Source organism: Podarcis erhardii (assembly GCF_964252035.2).
Source record: "Podarcis erhardii genome assembly, chromosome: 8".
Taxonomy (NCBI): domain Eukaryota; kingdom Metazoa; phylum Chordata; class Lepidosauria; order Squamata; family Lacertidae; genus Podarcis; species Podarcis erhardii.
In genome coordinates this window covers 34,470,805-34,493,203 of record NC_138499.1, presented here as the reverse complement: position 1 = coordinate 34,493,203, position 22,399 = coordinate 34,470,805, and the positions used below count along the sequence as shown (strand labels likewise).

At 42.3% G+C, this 22,399-nt stretch overlaps 1 protein-coding gene across 4 annotated transcripts in view; it reads right to left on the bottom strand.

Moving 5' to 3' along the window:
• The window catches only part of SLCO5A1 (solute carrier organic anion transporter family member 5A1), a 65,968-nt gene that overhangs the window by 1,058 nt on the left and 42,511 nt on the right, over positions 1-22,399 (bottom strand). For all 4 annotated transcript variants that reach the window (XM_081874138.1, XM_081874136.1, XM_081874139.1 and 1 more), the window contains 5 exons: positions 18,379-18,543; positions 14,360-14,558; positions 3,167-3,326; positions 1,120-1,361; positions 147-211 (listed from right to left, as the gene is read on the bottom strand). In XM_081874138.1, the coding sequence (XP_081730264.1) occupies positions 147-211; positions 1,120-1,361; positions 3,167-3,326; positions 14,360-14,558; positions 18,379-18,543 (831 nt within the window). The remainder of the gene's footprint in view (positions 1-146; positions 212-1,119; positions 1,362-3,166; positions 3,327-14,359; positions 14,559-18,378; positions 18,544-22,399) is intronic.

The window sequence follows — 22,399 nt, the reverse complement described above, 5'->3', positions numbered from 1 at the left end:
AAATGTAGCAAAGCAACTTACTCAACTGGGCTCCAAGCCAAAACTAGTGTCTCAAATTTAACTCCATCCAATTACGTATTTTTGCAATAATTTTCCTAAATAATATGATCTGAAACAATAAGTTACCCCTACATGACTACACTTACCAAGGGTTCTTAATAAAACAAATTGCATCCCAAGTGCAAAAGGCCTCTCACCATCTTCCACAGACCTAAAAAAGACACATGATATTATAAAGCCTTAAACTGCAAGGCATATTTAGTAATACCTTCAATTTCTCTTAATTAAAAATAAAATCCTTATTGAGAATAAGTTGAGAGTCCACTTATTAGTATACAAAAAAAGCATTCACGGAGTTAAGTGCAAACAAGGCAGTTAATAGACTCAAATCCAAAGGCATAAAGTAATTTAAGTGACGAAGCAAACTAAAAAGTTTTGCATCCTGATTGAATCAACTCTTTTATTGGGCTTTGTTTTCTATCCCCATTAAACTGCTTCTCCACCCTACTTTGGAGAGCTCAGGGCATACAAGAATTTGGAAGCCAAAGGCAGCAAAGGACTCACTTTTGTTTCCTCTGTGATATCTGTATTCCTTTTATGACTTTTATTCTGTTTCTACTAAATTGTATCATTTGATGAATGTAATAAATGGACTGACTTTATCCAGAAAGAAAAGTAGCTTCCATGCTACTTCTAGGACCTAGGTCATCTTAGAAGTATTGTGTGAAGCCAGCTGAGAAGATCACAGATCATCTTCACCACTTCAACCCATTAAAATTTATTTTTTTAAAAGGAGTTCACCATATACATTCTGAACTAGTGAGGTCAAATAAAGCAGCGGATCCATTTCTTCCCGACTGAATCCCCTCCTAGATTGTTTAATAAGTGGTTTCATCTGCAATAACCCACTCCTACTGTGTCCCTCTCTCACACTTTATCTTCAAGTGCCTCTGTGAACTGGGTGCATATAACTAAAATATATCAAAGGGGTCACCTTGATATCTATTATCAGATAAATGAGGATAAGGCATATCCTATTGAAGATGACACAGACCCCCAGAACCTGGTAACAGCATACTATCCCTCTAATAAAACTGTAATAATTCAGGCACCTCTCACCTGAGTGTTACTATGATTGCTGATGGCTGGGCACATGCTGTGATGAGCGTAACAATGAAGAGAAAAATGAGGAATGGAATGAGTGTATTGCAGGTTCGATTACACTTCCCAGACACAGCATAACCATTCTCATTGAGATATGTTTTGACGATCACCACTCTCAGCTGACTGCGCTGTCCAACTGTCGGTGGTGTAATAACTTGTCTGCTTTGGACACAGGCACATTCTGTATAATTTCTTATCTGTGGAACATCAAAGACAAGGAGCATCAAATGCTAAGGTTTCTTGTTTGTATTTTATGCTTCCATTGAATTGGCACAATGCGCTAGCTAGGGGGAAACTGAAAGTGACTTATTGATCTTATATTGTCTTACAACGCTAAGGAAGGGGCCAGGTATTTATAGGAAAGAATCAGTGCAAATGATAAAGCACTCCCCACCTTCCACCCCCTATTCTCTCCTAAAAAACAACACCTGCACACACCTGTTACCTACACAAATGCAGGTTTGGAACATGTGCTTGCAGAGGTAAATTGGAGTTCCATCCTATATAATCATGCAGTTCCTTGTGGGCTAGAACAAGGTTCCCAAACTGGTCTATGGACCACACGTGATCAGCAAGCTTCATTTGTGTGGTCTGTGGCATGCCTGCATTAAATATTCATTTTGATTTTTAACTATTTCTACAGCTCTTATTGCTTATATGGCATTCAAACTGTAATGCAATAAAATAAAATCCAAGAAATAAAAGGAGCAATAAAAATGCAGGCAGCATCCAGCACAATTGCCACAACAAGCAGAAAAACCATTGAGTGGTCGTTCCTCCAAGACCCTCAACATTTTTGAAGAGCTCCATGAGGGGAAAAGTTTGGGAAATACTGGGCTAGAAGTAATGAGCTGCTAAAGACTTTAGAGTCTAAGAGAAGTCAGTGCAGAAATCAAGGCAAAAGAAGTTAGTTCTTTAAACACACTATGGTGGGTCTGGCAGGAGAGGTTAGGACAAAGTAGAGTTATGTAATATTAGAGCTGGGCAGCACAAGTGGGAAATCAGGCCAGGAGTAGAGCTGGACAACTGAGTAGGATAGGCAAACAAGGATATAGCATTGAGCAACTGGGGGGGGGGGGAGTAGCAGATTACACAACCATTTAGCTACTACAACCTTCTCCAACCTTGCTTCCCCCCAGATATTGTTGGGACTACAACTCCCACCATCCCTGGCCATTGGCCATGTGAGCTGGGAATGATGGGGGTTGTAGCCCAGTAACATCTAGGAGAAACCAGGTTTGGAGATGACTGAGTTACAGCTACTGATTGGCTAGTGTGCGGCAGGCTAGCAGCTTCCCTGAAAAAGATTTGCTGGTGGGTGTTTAATCAGTATAGCTCGCAAAATCCAAATGTACTGCCTCCCTGAGTGGAAACACCCACCCTTTCTGTGTGTTCTAAAAAGAGCACTAACACATCTTCAGTTAGTTATGGAAGGAAGGAGACCCTCCCCTTTTAGAAGAACAGGATCTTAAGGCAGAAAGACTATAATAGCAATTGGATTTAAGGAATGCCTGAGGTTAGATCATTTGAAGAACAGAAGCCTTCCTTGGCTGTGAAAGCACAAAAAGGTTTTGCAAATCTTGTAAGCTGAATATTACGTCCGAAGAAGAAGGTCTCCTATTTCAGTCGAAGATATTTTTCCTTGCTTAAGGCTGGGGATCTCATTCAGTAGAGGAGCAACTGTCATTTTCTGTTAAGCTATGTGTCAGTATCTTTAGGAACTTGCCTTATGTCAAGTCAGATCATTGGTCTATCTAGATTAGTAGTGTCTGGACTGACTAGCAGGGGCTCTTTGGGGTTTCAGCATATACCAGGGGTTTAATCTGGGACTTTCTGCCAGAAAAGCATGTGCTCTGCTGTTGAGCTAATGCCTGTCTCGTGAGTGAGTGGTTTGGGGATGGGTAGCATTGAAAATGGAAGAAAGGGGTAATGACCTTACTTGCTTAAGTGTTTTTCTGCATGGCATGAGAAGCAGAGTTTGTGTACTTGTGGATATCCTTACCCCTGTGCTATGATTTCCACTGCTGATGCAACCAGCCAGACAAGGGTTGAAATATGTGATTCCATCTGACCCACACACGGGTTCATATTCATGGATTTTGCAGCCACAGTTGACGTTACAGCTCCCAGTGAGATTCCTATGTGCCATGGTGAGTGTAGGGCTACAGAAAAAGGAGATTACAGTACGCATTAGATGAAGAAAATGTTAAATAGTTATAGCTGTAAGACCAGGGGAACCACCCTGAGACCTGCGTGTGTAGGGCAGCATATAAAAGAAGAAGAGGAAGAATACTACCATTTGTCAAACGAAAAGTGACTTGTGAGATGTGCCCTGCCCCATTTTCACTAGAAGTCCTGCCTCCTTTTAGGACAGGTTTAGGATTCCCCACAAATGTGATATTTTGGAGTGCTGCATTGTGGGTCTGGTTACACCATTTAAGATCAGACCTGCCTGCGTCTTGTATCAGCAACAGCAAATATTAGAACTTATCAACAATATTTCTCAAACAGAAATGCTGATTGCACTTTTGTGTTCTTTGTGTTTATCGGTTGGGCGTGACTGGAGCTCCTAAGGTTTTGGGGTCATATGGGGACGATGACTTGAAACACAATCCATGGGGTCATGGGCAACAAGACAAGCATCCAAATGGATCACAACCCACCCCAAAAACAATGTTTAGGGTGGCGAAATAGCACTTTGAGGGGGCAGGAATCCTACAAGAGGTAGGATATCGAATAAAGGAGGTGGGGCACCTGTCACTTTTAGTTTGCTCCTTTATTCCGAAATATCCCCGCATTGGCACAGATACTTTAGAAATTGTTTTCTCCAGACAATTACTAATCTATGATACGGCCATTTTTATGTAGGTGGATCCACATTTTATGTGGCACTGCAGGGACACTAGAGTTCACTGCACTTACAAAGCAGTTATATGAAGGGAAGACATGGGGCCCCATACATGGACTGAAATTCTCTGTCCACTGTGTATTTGGACATGTGCATCTTCACACTTTGCTTTTACACAGCATCACATGTAGACTGGTGCTTGATGCAGTAAGATGCAAATGAGCTCTTAGTTACTACGGATAGAGGAGAAGAGCTCATGCTTCTACCCTTGAACAAAAGGGGTCTGGTGGCCGTCTATCTAGATGGAGTTTAGACCATTTTCAATATGCCAAATCTTGACTAAGATCATTTCTGATTCCAAAACCATTCAGATACACATCTTGCTTAAACTGACTAAATAATAAAAGTTCCTAACTATATAGTTGTTATTGTTTCAGTTCTGTTGCCTGCATATAACCATGCAAATTACTTGAATAATAATAATAATTATTATTATTATTATTATTATTATTATTATTATTATTATTATTATTATTATTTAGTATTTATACCCCATCCATCCAGCTGGGTTTCCCCAGCCACTCTGGGCAGCTCCCAACAGAATATTAAAAACCACATCTGTCCCTCAAAAACATCTGTTTAGTAAGCATACATACCTGCATAGCAAAAAATGAAAATTCCAGTCATCTATTATTGCATAAGTTAGTAGGAAAGTACCATAAATATCAATAAAAAGGGTACAGCACAGGTTTCCATAGAAACCTGGACTTGGCCCAGCAAGACAGCTTATAAATATTTAAATAAAATGAATAAATAAGACTTGTAAGAGTCTGAGTCTCTTTGCCTTTTAAAATGATATTTAATCATTATAGTTATATTGTGCCCCAGTGAGCTAATGTTACTCTTATGTATAATGCTACCTTCTATAGGTTTTTCTACCCAATGTATTTCTGTACTTTTAAATTATCTGATTTTTAAAAATACATTTTATTAAAGGTATTCTTCAGCTATCACTGCATTTTCTAATTACTGTATTTATAGTACTGGGCTAAAGTATTTGCTTCAGACTAAGTTTTGCAGTAGAAGAAAACAAAAAGGGTGCTTCTTTTGTCTGCAGCAGAAATTCTATTGAATATTCATGACCAACACTGAAAAGACATCACTGACCAAAGCTCACTGCGAAGCTCTCAACAAACAAATAACATTCTGCAAAACATAAAAGCTTTTTGAAAGCTGATTATATTTACACATGTCTTTTATGAACAGTTCGATACTGTTTGAATAAATAAGCAGTGAACTCAAATAAGAACACAGCACTGAGAAATTTTTGAGTCATCATTTTGTTTTATGGTGAGCACTGGATTTTGAAGCATTACTTAGCTCTCATTGGGGGAAGGGGGACCAAAAAGGTGAATTAGATTTCTAAACGAAGTGTTGTTCACCTTCAGTGTTACTCAGGAATTTGAAAAACAGCTCTACGTTTTAAGCAGTGACAGTAAACGCAACTGCCACATAAGGAGCGGAAAAACCCTTAGGGTTATTTCAAAGATGGTGTGATTTTATTTTTCAAAATAGGATGAAAAGAATGAAAAGCAAGAGTAGCCTTTATCCAATCAAGTGTGTGACCAAAAGATGCTCACACAAGGTGAACTCCTTTTTCCTCCTCTCCACACAGCCCTCTTGACACATAAAAAAAACCCCCACATTCCTGAAGGTTGGGGGATTCTCCAGAGGCTAGAGTAGAAGCAGGGAATTTGGGGTGGGGGGATAGGCCAAGCATCACTCATAGAAGCCTCCCTCTACCTGATTTTCCCCAATTCCCTTCTCCAGTTTCAGCTCTTCTGGTACTTATTCCAGGCCTTTCCTGAGAGTCCGCAGCAATTTGGGAGACTTCTGGGGGTAAACAAAGAGAGCTTTCCATTGCATCATAAGCACAAGGGGGTATAGGCCTATATTTGGGGAGATGGACCCCCAAGAGTGATGAGTGCGACTACGCCTAATACATTGCAAGCATGCAATTCATAGAAGGAAGCTCCTTAAGCAGCGATTAGCTACAACTCCCTATGGAGTGTATCCTCTGAAGCAAACCTGGATTTGCGAAATGTACGAAATGGTCCCAAGTGCTTTGAGGAGATGCCGTCCCTCAAAAGCACAGTTGCCCAGTGTACGTAGTGAAAAATGTGGGAACCCGCCAACTGTCTGCAGCACGCCAGACGTGGCTCCTCTCTCTGGCAGAAAGCATGCTGCCGCAGATGGTCAGAGAAAAAGAGGGAGCCACGAGATCGCAATCCTGCTTGGACGAGGAGGGCAGGGAAATGTGACTCCAAGGAGCTGCTGGGGTTGTTAGTTGAGGGAAACTGCCCCCCCCCCAAGCTCTGAGAGAGAAAGAGAAACAACATTCGTGCTCTCTGAGGAGACACAGGAAGTGCCAAGCTCCTGGCCCAATCACTCTAAAATGAACGCCACCAGAATCCCAAAAGCCCAACTGCAAACACCGCAGCATCACCACCACTACCTCCTCATCCACAATAGGGACAAAGGGAGACAAACGAGTACAAACACCCTCACACACAGGCAAAAAACTAATTACAATCACCCAGAAAAAAGACAGAGGAGAGGAACACTGAAGACTAGAACAAAATAAGGAAATTCCCCTCAAAGTCCCAAATGTTAATACATTTAATTTGCTGTGCCCTAAAGGAGCCTACATAACGAAGGAGGCACAAAAAACTGAATTGTTGCTGTGACTGATCTTTGCTTCAAATTACTGATCAAGGTGAAGAGAGAAGGAATTGAAGCTGTTGAGCCTGGCACTTTAAGAAGTGGAGTAATGACTGATTTCTGGCTGCCATTTGGAACATTTTGTGAACTCCTTCAGGCTTGTCATATAGCACTCAGATACAGCTGCAGCCAACATAAACAACAACATGAATGTATCCGGCTTGTAAACAACAGACCCTCACTAATGAATTTACTCATGAACAACTCACTGTTGTCACTGCTCTTTTTATTTTTCCATTTATACTCAATGCAGTGAAGAGTAGCTTGTTTGTCTGATATAAGAAGGATCCTTTTGGATCAAAGGAAGGGACACTAGCTCCAGCATCCTATTCCAAAAGTGTCAGGGGTTTGGGGAATCCTGCAAACAGGACTCAAAAGCTTCTTGGGCTCTTCTATCCCCATCTTCCTCATTGTAGAAAAATATTCTTACTTGGCTTTCAATGCTAATGCATGTTTTAATCCCCCATCTTTCTTTAATTTCTTGTATTTCTCATTTGAACATAGGTTTTAATACTCTGCATTTGAATACTCAAGTACTTTATCTTGATTTAGAATTTATTGTACCTTTTGTGCTTCAGTTATTAACAATCATGCATTAAAAACTTAATAAAAATACTTTTAGATCAATGAAGGGCAACAAAGGATCGCCGTTGTCTGTCCCACACACATGCACACACCAGGAACTTAAATTCAGATACTACACTTGATCTTAGCCAAAAGGCCGAGAAGCGATCAGGAACTTAAATTCAGAGGCACTGGAACCTGAATGTTCCATTTGACTATCATAACCAATGTTCACTTTCTCCACAGCACAGATAATACAGTGGAACCTCAGGTTAAGTACTTAATTCGTTTCGGAGGTCCCTACTTAACCTGAAACTGTACTTAACCTGAAGCACCACTTTAGCTAATGGGGCCTCCTGCTGCCGCCGCACCGCCGGAGCATGATTTCTGTTCTCATCCTGAGTTCTTAACCTGAAGCACTATTTCTGGGTTAGCGGAGTCTGTAACCTGAAGTGTATGTAACCTGAAGCGTATGTAACCTGAGGTACCACTGTATTATAAACCTCTAACTACGCCCCTGCTTAGCTGTCAAAAAAACAACCTTTAGACAATGGCCGAGCTGCCAATATCGATCCTAAGATATAATACACAGAAAGTCCTGGAGTTTTCAGATGATAATAGGAAATTATTGGCAAATCAGCATAGGACTGAGTGTGTCAACATAAATTTACGGAATATCCTTTCAGTCTTTCGGTAGTTTCCCAACTTTTGCAACCAAGTGCAAAATCTAAGAGTAAGAAACACAAAGGAATATTAATGTTTCTCCCAAACTGAAAGCTGTGTTTTTACACCGAACCACCAAAACCGTAGTTACCCTTCCTATTACACTGGCATCATAGTTTTAGGATACATACATCTACCAAAAAGCAAATCTTTTTGCAGCATTTGTTTATGTCACAAGGTTTTAAAGAGAAGGTTCTGCTTTTGGTCCTGTGCCTAAGAAATAAATCCATTTACTAGAATTTATAGAGCACCTACAGCTTTATTACAGCTATGAAAGGAGAACCAAGACCCTTCTCTTAAGAGTTTAAAACCTAAAACAGAGGATTAAAAAGGATATGATAGGCAAATGTGAAAACATGCGGATATGAGAATGTAAGAGCGCTGCTGGAGCAGACCATCCAGCCCAGTACGCTGCTTCCAACTGTGGCTAGACAGATTCTTCAAGGAAGCCCACAAGCAGGACATGAAGGTCACAGCATCATTTCTCTGACTCCAGGACTAACTTGTGGCACAGCCCCCTTCTCTCTCCAGCATCCCCTATTTGAATGGGTGGGTGCAGGGAATTGGGGAACTGGTTGGTGTCCTTTTAGTCCCCTTTAAGCTCCTTATCTTCCTAGCTGCCTGATTTATATTTATACCCAGGCATGGCACTGTGGCAATACATTAATTATACATGAGTGACAAATGCCCTTTAAACATTTTCCCTGTACCCGGGATTAGGATCGGTTTCCAGTCTGGAGACCATAGGCCTAAATAAATTCTTTCTTCACATATGCTTTGGGACCTGTAAATCCAAACAGCAGCACTCACTCCCAATGTCCCTGGGATCTCAATGTCACTGATTATTATGGTGTTTATATTTCCTGCTCCCTGTTGTGCCTGTTGCTAGTCGCATGCTACACCCTGATGGCTCCTCCAGGTGCCTCAGAATTGGAAAAGCCTGCAGGAACTCAGGAGCTGTGGCATTAGTTAGCAGCTCTCTTGACAATGAAGGCGTCATAAGGTTGCAGGCTTCTGTCCCTCCACTTAGCCCTCCTCTCTCTCTGTGTCCTAGTGACTGCGGAATTTTGCTGAACACTTCTGTTTTCACACTGTTTCTAATTTGGCGGAACCTACCGTACAAGACCTGGATGTCAGTGACTGCCTGGTCTCCAACATCCCAAAGTCTGGGAATCAAAGATGGGGCCTAGTGATGTCACGAGGTGGCTAACTCCTGAGTGGGGGGAAAGGCCGGCAAAGGGGCAGCCAGATAAGTGAAGGAGATGAAAATTAGCAATAAACTATACAAGATGTCCCTGCGTTTTGCTGTAGGGTGCTTTGGCCTCTTGGAATGGCTATCTTGTTCCTCTGCGCTTATGTTGCCTAGCTCTGCCTCACCATCATGTGGACAGTCATAAATATGCTCATCCCTTAAAGGTAAAGATAAAGGGACCCCTGACAGTTAAGTCCAGTCGCGAACAACTCTGGGGTTGTTGTGCTCATTTCGCTTTACAGACTGAGGGAGCCGGCGTTTGTCTGCTTTTGCAGACAGTTTTTCCAGGTCATGTGGCCAGCATGACTAAGCCACTTCTGGTGAAGCCAGAGCAGCACACGGAAACGCCGTTTACCTTCCCACCGGAGTGGTACCTATTTATCTACTTTCACTGCATGCTTTTGAACTGCTAGATTGGCAGGAGCTAGGACTGAACAACAAGAGCTCACCCCGTAGCGGAGCCTCGAACCGCCGACCTTCCAATCGGCAAGTTCAAGAGACACAGTGGTTTAAACCACAGCACCACCCACGCCCCATGTTCATCTCTTAGGAATGATTAATTTGAAACCAGATGATCCTGAGTTCCTGTTGACTTTACCCCCTGGTATCAGTTTAAAAGCTGCTCCACTACCTTTTTAAAATGTTGTTTGGTTGCACTCTGGTGCAAGTGGAGTCTATCTTTTTTATACAGGCCTGGTTTGTCCCAAAATGTTATTCAAATCCAAACCCCTTCTCCTGACACGATCATCTCAACTCATCTACTCATTGACGCTCCTCACCTCTGCCTATCTAGCTACCCAGTATGTGGAGCAGGCAGCATTTAAGGAAGAAATAACTTGATGGTGCTGACTTTCGACCTCCGTACCTAACAATCTACATTTAGCTTCAAGGACCACAGAAGTACATTTCCCACTTCACTGGTGTCAACATGCACCACAAAATCCTGTAGACTGGCAGCTCTAACAACTCATGCGAACAAGACAGCCCCCACAGATAGAAACAGGGACAATGATTTACCAGGGAACTGGTACCATAAAACAAGGATGGTTGGAGCATATGCTAAAGATGCAACACATGATGTTGGAAAAGTACTTCAAAAGTTGCAGAACACAGAGCATCTTCAGGCATTTGGTCCAAACTAAGAGGTCTGCCAAGCTTATTGCTCCTGCAGCATGGTGGCAATGCCTGTGTATAACACTGCTCTGGCTCCTCTTGCTTGTCACTTCTCTCAAACTGCGCCATTTTCTGCATCAAGTGAAATAAACTGATAAACATTCAAAAATACATACAATTAAGGAACAAGGAATGTGAAAGGATTAAAAAGCTTGTTTTAATTCAATTTAAATCCTTCCATTTATGCTACTATTTTCTAGGAATATTATTTACTAATATATAACTAGACCAAATAAATATGGGTTCAAGTTGGCTATTTTTGCTACACTTACTTTGACACTTTAGTTTGCTTCTATGCATAGTTTACTCAGAAGCAATTCCCACCAAGTTCAATGGGACTAAGCTCACTCCCCAATTAAGTGCACATAGGGCTGCATCTTTATATTCAATTAGCATCTACATAGTCAATTAGCAAAACACATTTCAGTTTAACATGTTGTGTAAAGGGCTTTCTATGTTTACTCAAGCCCCAAAATTCTGTGAAATTACATTAATGCCATGTTCTTAACAGACATTATATAGGCAATATTGATAGAGTATTGTATCTTATCCTGTAGCTAGTTCCAGCTTCACTACTGCCATGGCTATCAGTGGCAGAGCTGTAGACCTAGTCCCAGATTGTTCTGTTTACTGAAATAGACACATGGAATCTATGCAACCAATACCATTCACACAGAATGATAGAGCTGGAACCAAAGGCTTTTTTTTTTTCAACAAATCTGATTACCTTTTGAGAAAGCTATGCCTATAATTCTCTCATCAGGCAAACTTGAAATGGAAAATGTGAAACACAATTTTAAAAGGAAAAAAAATATTCTCACTAATGATTTCTTATTAATATCACACGTCATTTAGAAGGGCAAGAAGTCATAAGCAACTTTAGACTAATTTATTAAGTGAAATAAGAGTTGCCAACTTTTATTGGCTACTGATGCTTTTTTGTCAGTACAGTTGGTTTACTGGGTGACATTAGCAGGGGTACGCGTAGGTCCCCATGGCCTAATATCACACCAGCTGATTTCTACACACTGTATGGTTGTTAAAGATCAAAAGCTGGCCCAGCTGGGGGTTTTCAGGTCAACTGGAAAGCCTTGCATTTAAAGGCTACAATGGAAAGAGAGGAAATACAGCAGATAAATCACACACAAGCACCCTAAATCTCCTTTTCTACTTTTTTTTCTGAAGGTTCTTCTGTGCCTTAAAAATCTGCCTGTTGAAAATTCAACCCCATGCCTCTCAAACTATTTTTTACTTATCTCCTGGGTTTCTTCTCCTTATCCCTTTTCGATGTAATTTCTAATCCCTTGCCTTACCAGGCTTACCTGAACTGTAAACCCTTCAATAATGTGACTGTCTGTGAGAATCCTGCTTAGCAACTACATGCTTCTTTACTTCCAGAAATAATAAACAAGTCCATTGACTAATATTGGCCACAAAAATGCCTTTTTAATGAAACTACCATTAGAGGAAGGCACATACTAGACTTTCCCCTTGACCTAACACAACAAGCCATTTCTCAAAAGATGCAGTAGAAATTGAGAAATCTTTCTAGGGGGAAAAACATTTCAGCACAGCCTTTGAAAGAAAAACACACATAACAGCTGTCAACATGCCAGAGTCAAGCTTCAAATCAGTTTATTGAACCATTTTATAACTATAAGCCATAAAACCTTATTTCCCATAATTTCTCATTATTATAGCAGAATGTGTTCCAGCCAACTCACCATTAACACATAGGCACAATTATGGCCTCATAATGCAAATGATATACATTAAGATATATTACTGAGGATAAAGTCTGAATATCCAAATTTATTGCTAGTCATAGAATTATAGAGTTGGAGGAGATCTTGCGCAGCCTATCTAATAAAACTCCCTGCTTGGTACAGGAAATCCAAAATCAGAGCATCCCCAAGAAAAGGCTATCCAGTCTCTGCTTAAAGGCCTCAAGCAAAAGTGAGTTTACTATCCCTCTAGGTCAGGGGTCCTCAAACTTTTCAAACAGCGGGCCAGTTCACTGTCCCTCAGACACTGTTGGTGGCCGGGCTATAGTTTGAAAAAAAATATGAACAAATTCCTATGCACACTGCACATATTGTATTTGTGGTGCACAAAAACAGGAAAAACAAAACAATATTTACAATATACTTTAAAGGCATTGAACATGGTGACTTCATGGGCACTAGCCAATTTGCTCTGTTCTGCCAGAAATGTAAGAATCTCCTTCTGCAGAACGTGAACATTTTCAACAAGATATATTTAGGTTAAATGCAGTGCAGTTGCTCTAAGGGTGAAGACACTGAAAGAGACAGCACAGGCAGGGCATAGCCATCAGGACTAGTAGCTGTTGACAGTCCAATCCAGCAACTTCCACAGTTTAACTTGGTGCAGTGTGCATGTGGTTTCCGTGGACTTAGAAGTATGTGGTGATGGGGGGGGGGGCACTTGTGTTACACGCAGGTCTTTGGAGAATAAATTCTGATTGCAAGAAATGGTCAAAGGAGGAAGAAAGAAGGGGAGGGCGGATGAGAGGTGTGTGTAAGGGGGGCAGGAGAGGAATGACAGGGTCCACTTAAAGGGAGAGGCTCTTGGAGATTTCTGAAACCCCAACTGTTGGGAGGGAAGGGAAGTGACCGGGGAAGGGGACCTCCCTGCCACTTGGCCACAGGCGAAGTCTGCAAGCACTGCTGACCAGAAGGAGAAGCTACAATGGAAGTAGCAGCCCTCGCTGGGATCCCACAGAGAATCCGTGGCATCGGCGTGGGCACTGGCTGTTGCCGGTCAACACTGGCTCTGCTCTGCCAGAGGCAGGCAACGGCCAGCACGGGTCTCTTTCCCCTCAGCGCAAGCAGGTGAAACTCACAGGTTAAGGCTCAGCATATTGATTCCCCTCAGTCACCATCACCGCCCTCAGAGTCCAGGTGACTTTGGCTTGGGGATTTGCAGGAAAGGAAGTGGGTCTCCATGAGGAGATTTCACCCCTCCCATTGCAAGAATCTGCTGATTTTCCAGAGAGGAGGGGGCGGATTGTGCTTGCTACTTATTCCGCTCCAGCCTCACTTCAAAAGGGAGACTGAGTGTTATCTCTGTGTAGATAAGGTCGCTGCAGAAAGCAGCTGTAACACTCAACAGCCTTGCAGTTCCTGGGGCTCCTCTGTACCTTGTCAAGCTGGAGCAGCCTCTCTCCCGACCGACGAGGCCTCACCTTCCCCAGCCCTCTGGACCCGCGTGTTCCCTGGCACTGCCCACCATGTTCCTGTGCCACTAAAACTTTGGGCCAAGACCCGTTAGATGGCGGCGGGTTCTGCAATTGCTGGGTGGGCCAGGTTCAGGACCCTGGCAGGCCGGATGTGGCCCGCGGACCGTAGTTTGAGGATGCCTGCTCTAGGTAATTGGTTCCGCTGTCCTACTAGTTTCTCCACTGTCAAACTGCTCTTATTAAGATGTTTCCCCTAATGTTCAAGCAGTTTCTATTCTCTGGCCCAGAGGTTAGGTCTTGGGTGTTTGTCCCAAATATCTAGCATTCTGAGTCAGATCTGTCTTATTTAATATAAGACAAGGTTACTCACTTTGTAAGCCCAGAACAAGAGGCTATTTCTCCATTTTTCTGCCTTTGCTGAACATAGGCATGCACATACAGTCCACAAGGAATTGTAGGACCTCAGGCTGAAAAAGGTTCTCCACACCTGCACAAAAGCTTCAGATTGTGGTTATCTCTCTCCCTCCCCCCCCCCCACTCTCTTTTGATTGCCACATTTAATGTCCTTATGAAATAAGGCAAGTTTACTACCATTATATAAGCAGGATAACTCTGATGAAGGCATGAATTATTTAGAAAGCCAAAAGATACTTACCCGGTAGTATATGGTATGTTTATCCCCCCTAGATTAATGCTTTCGCATCCAACAATGAACAGTGTTGAAAAGCAGAGCAAAGACACACCACTGCAGATCATTGCCAGCTTTGCAGACTCTCTTGCACTGAGCTTGAGTTTTTTTATAATGTAGCCCCCCAAGACAATACCAACACCAGCACTTGGAACAATGATCACACCTGATTAAAAGGAAAGAAAATGGTAAAATTAAAACACTTTCTATGTTACAAAGAATGAAAGAATAAAAGGGGGCGGGAAGAGAAAAGCCTTCCCTACCAGTGTGGCTGTGAAATTTCTACACTATTTTTATGATAAAACACTTAATATCCCATCCTTAAATTCAAGCAGAACTCTCAGGGTGTCATGCAAAGACAAAACAATATGACCCCATTGCCTAAGGCTGGTTCTCACACCACCAGATGAGGTGATAACTAGGCAATTTCATGATTGCCCCGCAAACAATGAATCTGCTTAAGATCAGCCTCAGAGGTCCTGTCTGTGGACTCACCATCCAGATCCATCAGAGTGGTCAGAACTAGAGACAGGCCATTTTGGTGGTGGCCCCCATATTTCTGGAATGCCCTCCCTAAAAAGGCGCGCGCACACATATCGTACTGGATTTTATGCAGACCTTTCAAGCAGTTTTTAATGAATATGTGTGCTGCTGTGCATGGTTTTAACCACTACTGCTTTAATGTATTCAGATTGATTTTATTAGTGCATGAAGTATACGATAAATTCTATAGTGATTTTTATTAGCATATGAAGCATATAATAAAGCAATATACAAATTCTGAGGTAATAGTCTTCCATACAAAATTAAAAATCAGTGCATATAAAAAAACACACACCTAGATATGAAGGAGAGGGAATCTAAGTAGCCTAGCCTTCTCTGTGACATGCTACTTTTTTGGCAGGGTTTTTCTTCTTCGTGGAGGAGCATTTCATCATATGTTCATCACCTTAAGTGAAAAGTAGTGCAGTCCAAAACCCAACTTAACAGTCACAGCAATTCTTCATGAGAACTTCACCACAGCAAAAAAGTGTCAGAATTTTCACTGCCCTTCAGTTATGTCAAAGGATTAATAAAAGCTTCCTTATGATTTTTCCAGAAGCAGCAGAAACAGCATAAATAGAGCTATTGTTAAATACAAGCAGAAATATTGCTTTGTTTTCATGCTAGGCTGGGAAGGGAACCAGTTCCAAGTGTTGTTAGAAAATATGTGAAATTCAAGAGAATTAAATTAAGATTCTAATCGGGTGATAATTCTTTATTTGGATACAACTGTGGCATAGATTGTAATTCATTTCCTTTTAGATGGGATTTCATGACTAAGGATTATTTTATGGAACTGTCTTGCTGATGCTAGATCTAGTTTTTGAAAAGTCTCAACAGAGAGAGAGAGAGAGAAAATAGAAAAAAATGCATCACGGCCTAAAATATTTATATCTATCTATTTATTGCAAGTGGCAAAGCAAAGTCAAAGTAAACACATGGAAGGATGGTAAGTTAACTGGATCTGCAAATCAATTACTTCACAGTAAGAAATTCTGTACTAGCAAGGTGTGGACTATATGGGAAACAAATAAGAGCCTGAGAAACCAAAGGGCCTACTTTTGGCCTGTTGTTGCATCTCTACAAAATCTCCTCAGAATTTGGGAGCTCCTTTCCCTTTGATCTCTTCCCTTCTACCAACTGCTTCCTTGACATTTGAACTCACAGTTATCCCTGCACGTGGAGTTCCTTCTATTTTAAACAAATATTTCATTATTTCTCATGGCAATCAAGAATAAGAAACACTATAGTTATTGTGCAAAACTATAAACCAAATGTGCTAAACTCATTTGCTTTGTTTTCCTTTTGAAAATCTAGGTGATATTTGTTTATGCTTCCTATATAGGCCCTTCTATTAATGAGCAACTGTACCACTAGAAATAAGTGGTAAACAATTTATAGACTCCAAGAAACAGATTAAAATCAAACTGACAAAATGGACTTTGTAAAGGCCACACAAGAAACAACACATATTCTCTTTGACTATGTACTGTATATGAAATGCAAATCAATGCATTCTAAAAAGAGCACTCGGTTATGCCATGATTTGCTCAAAGGAGATTCCAAAGTTAAGCATGTGCTAAGCAAGAGTGTCACATGTCATTTTCAAATCTAGTATCTGATTGCTTGCTACTGTGTCACACATAAGTTACTTTCCAAAGACAGCTAAGAATGGATTCTGAATGTGTCAAAGATGCTACTGTATTAAGTGCCCCAAACCAAGAATAGTTTTGAGTCAGCAATATCCAGTTTCTGTCCTTGAGTTGGCATCAAAAGGTTGCAGCAAAAAGTTTTCCAACATTGGAGAAAATAATAATATACAAATACCTATTATATGGTTTTCACAAGTGGTACTAGGCAATCTTAAACAAGAAAATAGACCCCACTGAGTAGAGTGAGGCTTAAATGTGAGGAAAAAATGGACAGAATTGGGCTGTGAGAAAGACCTTTTTCAAAAATCTAAGTTGATCCAAAAGTATACATCAACTAACCAGTTTCTGTCTCTCTCATTCTTGGGTTGGACATTAGCAATCTCTCATATCAAGCTTAAGGCTTGGTTTACCCTGACTTTATGAGTACACATCTAATACTAGGCAATGATACAATTAAGGCCCTTGGGTATGCCATGAAACACAGAAGCAACATTCGTTAAGAGCCTGAGTAGCTTCTGTACTAATCACATGGAATTACAAGACTGTCAATCAAAACAGCCTTTACTGTATTTTATGTTATAGAATGCACAACTTCCATACAGGATTGTCTGCACCAATTTTCTTTATTTCTTTATTTGTACAAAACGTCTCTTGGTTACTCCCCTTATACAAATTTATTAAAATATGGAACGTTTCAACTAAGTTTCTCCTGCCCCGATAGGAATTCCATGTCAAGGTGCTTCCATTACTTCTCTTTATCTCTTCTAACTACACAGTTTTAACTACCCTTCCTAGAGCTCTTCTTTGGCAGTAAATAGAAAGTGTTTTCCCATTCAAGGACTCTAGAGCAGTGAAGTCTTGCCAAGATGCAATTTACATTAGGCTATTTTAGTTTAGCTAAATGGGTCCTTTCTAAGTACATTTATAAACCTTGATAATTATGTTAGATGGCTTTTTAAAGGAGGCTAAACTAATTTATATAGGATGATCTTGGGAAAGGGTTTAGTGTTTTCAGGTTGATTTTATGATGCAACCTTTTAAAAAATGAATTGTTTTAGCTATGTTTTATGCTGTCTCAATGATAATCTTGATTTTAATATTTAATGTCTTTTGTAAGCTGTTTTGAGTACGTGGCCAAAAGATGGGAGGGTTTATAAGGCATATTATGATCGCCACCACTGGAACTCCCAAATTCAGAGCAACATCCATTTGATTCTCAGGTGCTGGAAGCAAACATTATGGAATAGCCTTGTTTCCAATTAACTCAGAGGCCTGCAAATAGTCACTGTTGGGAGAAAATAGATGGACCTTTGGGTTGATTCAGCTTGGCAATTGTAATGTTTTAATGCCTTTACATGGAAATTCATACAAGAGCCATATAGATTTAAATAACCATACTAATAGCTTCAGTTATTGCTGAGATGAAAAATGAGTAAAGATATGGACAGGCCATTTGACCAATGAATGACCTGCAAGCAAGAGAGTGAGACATGCTGAAAGAGCAGTAAAGTTCACTCTTAAGCAATCAATAGCAATCTAACAGGTCAGGACAACCTTTTGATGGTGCTGGCATTGCCAGAGCAATTTTATTTCCACATGAGAAAACATTATCACACTACAGACATGGCAAATTGCTCATATATAAACAATGGGTACCTATAAGGCCAAATAATTGCAAACTGTAAAACAAACAATTAAAAAGAGCATTGCTGAAACTTTTCTAATAGTTTTCTTTTGCCAGTCACAGAAGAATAATTCTTACAGGTTCCCTTACTGATGGCAATGCCTTACCAGTGTAGATGCTGGCATTAGAAGCTGGGATGCCAAACTGTGACTCGATGAACTTGGGGATGAAGGTAATAAAAGCAGTAACAATGGCACTCTCGGCTGTGTATGACAAACTCACAAAAAGGAATGTCATGTTGCTTAAGATCCTGACAGCTGCTCTTGGAAGTTCTACAAATGACACAAAAATAAAAATAGAAGTATGACACATGAACTTTATATATACATAATGAATGGAAAACAAAAAGAAAACCAGCCTGCTTTGAACTGGATTTTAAGGAATGGCTACCCATCCAAGACCTCTTCCTGGGGGTTCCACAGTGTGAATACAAAATAATCTTAGCATATGTTCGGGCCTTTCCAACATTCCCAAGTGTGATTCCACAAGTAGAAGTCTTAGGAGTAAATAACTCAGTGACAGACCACCTGCCTCACAGGTAAAAGACTCCAGGTCCAATCTTTGGCATCTCATCCTAAACAGATCGGGTAGATGGTGATGGGAAAAATCTCTGTCAAAAATCCTGGAGAGACAGTCAGAGTGGACAATACTGGACTAGACTGACTCAGCATAAGCTAGGATCAGATGTCCAAGTCTCAGGAATTGTAACTGTAGAACTAAATAAACAATCCCGTTTGGCAGGCCTTGGTTATAATGAACAGCAGGGTACAGCCCAACATTATATGGATTTCAAAAGTTCCTTTTGATATGACTCTGGTTGTACAGAAGCTACTGCAGTATGGCTCCTTCATATGTGGGTCAGGAAGTGGTTATAAATGAGCCCATGCTGCAGCTCATTCCTATCTGAACAATACTCCTGGAAATGGGGGCAAAGTTAGCCTACGGTAGAGGCAGGATGTGTGCTCATCATATTATCCAAGTGACATGGGAAGGGGTTCTGCTACTGTGGTTCCCATGCTACCATGAAAAAAGGAACTGAGTGTTGAGACAGGAAGAGCATAGTGAGGACCGCTCAGTATGCCTTATCAGAAATCCCCCAGTCCTCAACCTCATAGGGACATTTTGCAGGGCTGATGTTTCAGCAACTGTCTTACATTTAAGTGTGCCAAGCAGGCTATAAATGAGCAACACAGAACACAAGAGACGATAGGGGGAAACTACAACAGCAAACACCCTCCTCTGCAACCTCCACTACTTCTCTCCTCACCACAAACACAATCATATCCCTAACTTTTCATATCACTGCAATTGACATAATTGTTGTAAGCATTTCAATTTGCCAGAGAGAACAATCCTCTTCCTGAGCACTGTTCTACCAACATCCGACCCCTGAGCCGCTTGTGGGGACATAAGAGGGAGGAGAGGGGAGATCATTCCACTTTGCAGCATAGCCTGACCATTTTCAGGTCAACTTGGCCAAACAGCCAATAAGGGTGATTTCTCCCCCAACGTTTGTAATGAATACTTTTAATAGGGGCCAAGGAGAAGCATTACAGCAAGCCCTGGGGAATTAAAGTGGAGGTGGATGCAGCAATTTTTCATTTAAAATAATGAAGACATATAGCAGTCACTGCAAAAATTCAACAGAATGCTACTCTGCAACTTTTCCTGACACACAGTCATTTAGAGGACAATGCTGAAAGTCTTATTTCCAGAAGACTTGCTCAGATTTGAACTACGCAAAAGAGAATGGTTGAGGAACTGCATCACAAAGTTTAGATGTGAAGAAAGCCAAAACTAAAAAAATGGCATGAAACACATTTTCTTATAGCCAATTAAATCCGCTGAATTGCTAACTGAGCAATTATGACACTGCAATGTCAAAGAAAAAGAAAAAGGTGACATTTTCAAAGGTGAATATGAAACTGTACTGATATGCCAAGAAATGATGGTGCAGTTTTATGACAATGCCACAACTAGGTCACCAAATGGTGCTAGAATTATACTACAGGCCACAAAAGGTTGTGGCGGGGGGGGAGTTAATACTACAGGTCGGTCACATTGGAAACCAACTATAAAGCAAGCCCAGATTTTAAAGCAACTTCAAACCAACCATGGTTGAAAATCCTGGTTTCTTCTTCCCTGCTCAAAGACTAGTTATTTAGCGACTTCATGATTTAATTGTGACTCATATACCGTATTTTTCGCTCCATAGGACGCACTTTTTGCCCTCCAAAAGTGAAGGGGAAATGTGTGTGCGTCATATGGTGCGAATGCAGGCTTTCGCTGAAGCCTGGAGAGCGAGAGGCATCGGTGCGCACCGACCCCTCTCGCTCTCCAGGCTTCAGGAAGCTATCCACAAGCCTTGCAAGCCCGGCGGGAGGTCCCGCGAGCTCACGAGGCTTGCGGGCAGCAGCCTGCAGCCCGGGCGAGTGTCCACAAGCCTTGCGCGCCCGGCGGGACCTCCCGCCGAGCGCACGAGGCTTGGGGCGGCAGCCTGTTGCCCGAAGCACGCGGAGCCCTCCGGAGGGCTCTCCGTACTTCTGGCGAGTGTCTGCAAGCCTTGCGCGCCCGGCAGGAGCTCCCGCCGGGCGCGCGAGCCTTGGGGTGGCAGCCTGTTGCCCGAAGCACAGGGAGCCCTCTGGAGGGCTCCCTGTACTTCGGGCGAGTGTCTGCAAGCCTTGCGCGCCCGGTGGTAGGTCCCACCAGGCGCGCGAGGCTTGGGGCGGCAGCTTGCCGCCCGAAGCACGTGGAGCCCCCCGGAGGGCTCCCCGTGCTTCGGGCAAGTGTCTGCAAGCCCTGCGCGCCTGGCAGGAGGTCCCGCCAGGCGCGCGAGGCTTGGGGCGGCAGCCTGTCGCCCGAAGCACAGGGAGCCCTCCGGAGGGCTCCCCATGCTTCGGGCAAGTGTCTGCAAGCCTTGCGCGCCCGGCAGGAGATCCCGCCAGGCGCGCGAGGCTTGGGGCGGCAGCCTGTTGCCCGAAGCACAGGGAGCCCTCCGGAGGGCTCCCCGTGCTTCGGGCGAGTGTCTGCAAGCCTTGCGCGCCCGGCGGGAGGTCCCGCCGGGCGCGTGAAGCTTGGGGCGGCAGAAGGGTCTCCTTCTGTTCCTTCTCCAGGTTCGCTGAAGGGCGATGCCCCTTCTCCCTCTCTGCGCAGCACCTCTCCTGTGAAGGAGGGGCGCTGGGCAGAGAGAGAGAAGGCGCAGTGCTCCTTCAGCGACGCGTCTGTCCTGGCTTCTGCTTTAGCCCTGCGCAGCCTCTTTGGGCAGGGGGAGCCTTCATCCCGCTGCCCTGAAGAGGCTTGACGCGGTTACCCCAGAAGCCAGAACAGCCACACGGTATCCCAGTAGCTAGATCCCTCTTGCTGTTCTGGCTTCTGGAGTTCAGAATAATTTTTTCTTGTTTTCCGCCTCCCAAAACTAGGTGCGCCCTATCGTCCGGTGCGCCCTATGGTGCGAAAAATACGGTAAAAGGAAGGAGTGAAGAGGTTGTACGCACTGGCAAAAAGCTTATTCATACATTGTTGAGCCACTATTGGATGACCCTAAATCAGCCTCTATGTACCCCTTTGTGTCTTATTTTCTGCCCCATGTGCTTATGGGCTTTGAATGCCCAATAAGAGTAGTTTAAATAGGATATTATATATATTATTTCTGTTCCTAGTACCACCAACTATAATATATTACTTTTGCAGTGCCTTAAAACAGAAATTGTTTCAATTACATTAATGTATAGACAGAATTAAACTGGAGAAAAATGAAGGCAATTGTACATTTGCCCAATAGCAGATAACATATGCTTTCCCATTATATAACAATGACTAAATCTTTACATACAGGGCAAGCTGGTTCTGTTCTCTGCTCTGGAAGTTATGATATTTGATATCTGAACACATTGAGTTGGATCCAGACTCACTAAAATCAATGGGACTTAAGTTGGTTGTGGCAAAGAGTAGCTGACACAGCACAAGCCTAACATACCTACTCAGAAGTAAGCTCTACTGAATTCAAAGAGAGTTACCTACTCCCCAGGTAAACAGGATTAGGATTTCAGCCTTAGTCTGGATTCAACCCATTGTATTAATTGCTTGGTGAGATAGCAGTAATTTGCAGCCAAACCTATACATGTCCAC